This window comes from Calliopsis andreniformis, chromosome 6 (assembly GCF_051401765.1).
Source record: "Calliopsis andreniformis isolate RMS-2024a chromosome 6, iyCalAndr_principal, whole genome shotgun sequence".
Lineage (NCBI taxonomy): Eukaryota > Metazoa > Arthropoda > Insecta > Hymenoptera > Andrenidae > Calliopsis > Calliopsis andreniformis.
Window position 1 is genome coordinate 20,448,931 of NC_135067.1, and position 4,709 is coordinate 20,453,639.

Below are 4,709 nucleotides of genomic sequence, written 5' to 3' on the forward strand. Positions count from 1 at the left end.
TAACTGTCGGTACGTGCTTATTTTCTCCTTAAATTGCTGCTGGGGATTCGAGCTCTAACGACAAATCGTGTGATTTCGATAAAAATACTGGTCAGGAATAATATGCGCGTTGGCTTAAGATATGAAGCGACTTTGCATTCTTCTATCATAAATAGAAAGAACATAGCGAAAAAGGTCGTTAAGATAATAAAGAATAATCAAGATTATATACGCTGTTCGAGTCTCGCGAAGTATTTTCTAAGCTAAGCTATAAACGAAGGAATTTTAATGGTGATCCGTAGACGAAAGTCATGAGCTTTATTATTCCAGTAGAAAAACATAAAGGTACTATTGGTAACGAGCGCGATAATTATGGCAGTAATACTGTAGTAAGTCCTAGTCCATCAGCACTGACTCTTGTTCTTCTTGCTCTCCTTGATCGAGATCACGTAGCGCTGAGCAACGTTCAAGGGTGGGGAGAAGCCATCTGCGTACGTAGCGTCTTCGAATAGGACTTCGTATTCCTCTGTGGCGGTGGTAGGTAGTTGGTTCACCACTGCCTTGTAGAAGCAGGTCGTCTGAGGGTACAACGCCATCACAATGGACCCTTTCGGGAACAGAGCGTGAGGATCAGTTTCAGGGTTGGCCCTCATCAACGGCAGAGGCACTACTCGTCGCCTGGACAGAGTGTGCCTGTCCTTTTGCTCCTCGTCAATGTCATCCACTTCATATTTGTTGGTAGCAGGGTTGAACTGGACCACTTCTGCGAGGATCCAGTTTTCTTCTTCCTCGGATCCCTTCACCAAGGCTGCCACCATGTCCCCCATCTTGGCAATGTAGGTAGGTTCTGCTGGGATAGCTCCGCAGAGAGGGGGTGGTTTAGCTCCTGGTGTTTTACCTACATATAGGGGTAGGGTCTGCGCGGTGCTCAGCAACATTTTCATCAGAGCACCGCGTCTAATCGTTTCCTTGTTACCTGCATTACGGGCTTGTATGCGGCGCTCGTTCCTGATTCCTCGGATTTCGTTGATCTTCCCCAAAGCCTTGCGCAGAATTTCCTCTTCTTGCTGCGCGTCACCCACCGCTGCACTGTACAGATTCTTCAGCTTCTGTTGGTAGTAGGGAGATACTTTGTCCTCTGGAGTTACTTTCTCGTACGTCTTTATGATGTTATTGAGGTTGTGCTCCGATCGAACCCGCTGCGTTTCGACCTCGTGCACCAGGTGGTACAAGTTCTTCAGCCGCTCCTGGATCTGACTGGCTGCTGCATCTGCTGTGAACGGCATTTTGTGGTTTCTAATTTAGACCAGGTCGATTAATGTTGCCTCTGCGCCTTCTTTTGTCCTCGCCTCTGGATACTATTTCTATACGAATAGAAAGAATTTACAATTCTCCTTTACTGACTTACAATAAGTGCAGAATATTCAAAGTGGCACAAATTTTAATAATTAATTGTCTTCTGATACTCATATTTCACAGAAAACTATATGAATTACGTGCAGAGTCTAATGCGTTGGTGAGTAAAAATCTTCTTAATTATCTAAAAAATTTAAAACAGCAGAATATTATTGACATCAATATTAAAAGAGTAATAATAAGCTATAAAAAATCAACCTACGCAAACTTTCCCGCGCATCGGGTCTTGAACTCGCGACCTCTAGCATCGCAGTCAGCTGTACTACACACTCTACCACGCTCACATTTTTCAATTTAGTTATTTCTAAATATTTATATACCTGTTTCCGAAGTTTAGAATGCATTATTGCATTCATAAATATCACTCGTAAAGTGCAGCATTAAAAAAATTACACACAATTACAACCATCAACAAAACAATCTCTTGGCGTGAGTAACAAACTCATCACACATCTACATAGGTTCGTGAATCGGTAGAAGCATGCCCACAAATGATCGTATTTAAAGGTTAAGAAAATCGAAACATACCTCATTCTGCAGACAGGAATTCGTACTGTGGTCGCTCAACGTGAACTGTCGAATACTCGCCTTCCTAACGCGAAGTTACAGGCGGCACTAAACCTTCTCAACGTCCAGCAATCGACTGTGCATGCGATTCTGCGCCATACTGCTTCTCCCACCACTTCCTCTTTCCATCTACACGCGAGCCTATCTCAAGTTGGTGCTGCCATCTGGCGGTAAACGCTCTAACTATTCAACGGCAATAATTTTGTCCATCGCAGTGCATACGTCCTTTTAATAGAAAGATCTTAATGAATAATTAGTGAAAAACTGCTAGAAGTTCTCTGTGTCAAGTAAATTGTGCTGGCAAAGTAGAGGTTCTTCCAGATATGTAACGACAATTTTTTACAACCCTGAATAAGTCTACTTTAAAAATACAAAAATGTATCTAGTAATAATTGACAAAGTGAGAAAAGAGGTGAAAAGCATAAATTATTAGAAAATCTCTGAATCTTAATCCCTTTATTTTGTTTGACGCAAAAGCAATAAACGAAATCGCGAGTGAATCGAACGGTTCGCGACGCAGTGATCGCGGTAATCCATCGTGATGCGTGGATACCGATAGCCAGGCGCGAAGAATAATCAATTCGTTGGTAAATTACACGGCACGGACACCCGCGGCCGCGGCGACTCTCATAAATCATCGTCGCGCGGAAAAGCTCTCTATCGTTCTTGTTAGGTGCCGGATGATGTACCGCCTCACCTCCAAGTCCGATCGTGCGTCAGCGAGGTGCCGTGCATCATCGGGCTAACAGCCAGGCACCGATAGGGACGCGGAACGCCGTAACGCGACCCGGCTAGCTGTTCCAGACGCACAGAAAATCCCATGGATGGGACCGAGGCATCCGCGGCCCTCGCGTTCCGCCGGCCGCGCACCATAAACGTACATAAAGCGCGAAGCGGCCGGAGTTCCTACGAACTCTGTGACCTATTCGCAATGAGATGCGTGTCACGCGTGCCACTGGCGCGTACGTGGCCCTCGCGCGACTCTGAAACCGCCTGGCGATTCAACCTGTTCCCAAGCGAACAATGGACGCCTCCTGGAGAACCGATGAGCAACCGGATGGCATCAGCGTGGGCGAATAGAGTTCCTTGTTTTGGGAAATCTCGATTGCCTCGAGAAATTCGGGTGAGGCTGTGTGGGACGTTCTTCAAGATAGTTTTGTGGCTGGATTTTGATGGGATGATTTATCGGTGATGGGATTATTCTGAGGGAATTTATGTGAGGGTGAAGAGGCAGAAGCAATTTGCTGGCGCCCGATTTTGATGAGGATTTATAATCGATATTAAATCTAGGAACAGTTCTTAGGACAATAGCGTCATTATCTTCTACTATTCCTACGAAATCTAGTGATTTATCCTCGAGTTGCTTGATTTATTGTATTAGCACCTAGTACGTAGCGCCTTAATAGCGGTATTACTCTGCTAAGCGGGGATGACGAGTTACCTTGTCACGTGAAATTTCACAGAGGTTGCGTATAATAGATTTTCTCGTTATGAGTAAATTTCGTTACTCGTCGTTTTAATTTCTCGTTAGCACTTGTAGATACTTAACTACGCGTTTGAGACTGATCTCATTTCATGTTTCACACATTCTTATATGAACCATACGATCCGTTTCCGTCTATCGCAGGAACACTGGAGCGATTTTTGATGAATAATTAGCAAGCCCCGTTAAACGGGAATTTACACGGTTTATTACCATCGTATTCCACAGCATTAACGCTACAATGTTTATTGCAACACATGTACACGTTGTGCAAGACAGCGTGCACACTGCACACAGTGCACACCGTCTGAAATACGCAGGATATACCACGCCGGGGCTCGTTTAATCTCGCGAAGCTCCTCGTCTCTACATATATCTCTGTGGCACGTGCAATTAGCGTACATTCGTACATACACGTGTATTATCAACAACTATAGTCTCTGTCATTTCGTTTCTAAGCATTGATTTATTACCAACCAGTGGCAGGATAATTATTGACTCTCCACGGCACCGACGCGCCGTACTTTTCGGTTGCAAAATTTCTATGCTGATAACACCGCGCTCCTCGTGCCCGCTGGTTTGCATATAATACTGTGAAATTCATTTGTCTTGTAATATGATTCATAGTTCCTCCGTTGTAATGCCATTGAGTCCGCCGTGTACATGATAATTAGACATCAATGGGCTGGCGTGCTCGCCGATTAACAATTCAAATCGGCAGACGTTCTTGCTAGTACACTTTGCATCAATTAGGCATAAAATATTGTTCTAATAGACCGGATCACCGAGTAACGTTTCAATGAACACGACTCCATCGACTGACTTCCCTTACGATAAACTTCATTCTCCTATTGTGACGATTTAACAACGGTCTGAATATTTGTGAACGTTCTCTATTAACGTAACGATAATACGGCGAATGTCACGATAATGGCGATCGTTGTGAAGGGAATCGTGCACAGTCGTTCATCGCGGAGTTCGTCGAGATTTTCATGGCGGTTCGTCAAGTAGTCGTGAGACGACGGCATGAAAATCAAATCCTTTTCGCGCGACAGCCGGGCGGGGCCCAGAATGGGCCATTAAAACGTATTATGGAAGGCGACGAGCTTACCAGTCACAATCCCGCGATATTACGTACACTCATACGCGCGTTTTCGAGGCGCGAAACAAGGCGTCTAACGAGGCGTAAGGAGACGTCGGGCCCCGGGGGTAGAAGCGCGTACAATGCTATTCACTTTGCCAGACCGTCTGCTTGCTACCGTGA

The 4,709-nt window shown here is 45.0% G+C and overlaps 1 protein-coding gene across 1 annotated transcript; it reads right to left on the bottom strand.

The window, feature by feature from the left end:
- Nucleotides 1–274: 274 nt before the first annotated feature.
- On the bottom strand, nt 275–2,076 carry Sgf29 (SAGA-associated factor 29). The gene is made up of 2 exons (XM_076380318.1): nt 1,924–2,076; nt 275–1,343 (listed from the first exon to the last, which is right to left on the bottom strand). Exon 2 carries the CDS (start codon nt 1,263–1,265, stop codon nt 384–386), a length of 882 nt encoding a protein of 293 aa, XP_076236433.1. The 5' UTR covers nt 1,266–1,343; nt 1,924–2,076; the 3' UTR covers nt 275–383.
- Nucleotides 2,077–4,709: the final 2,633 nt, after the last annotated feature.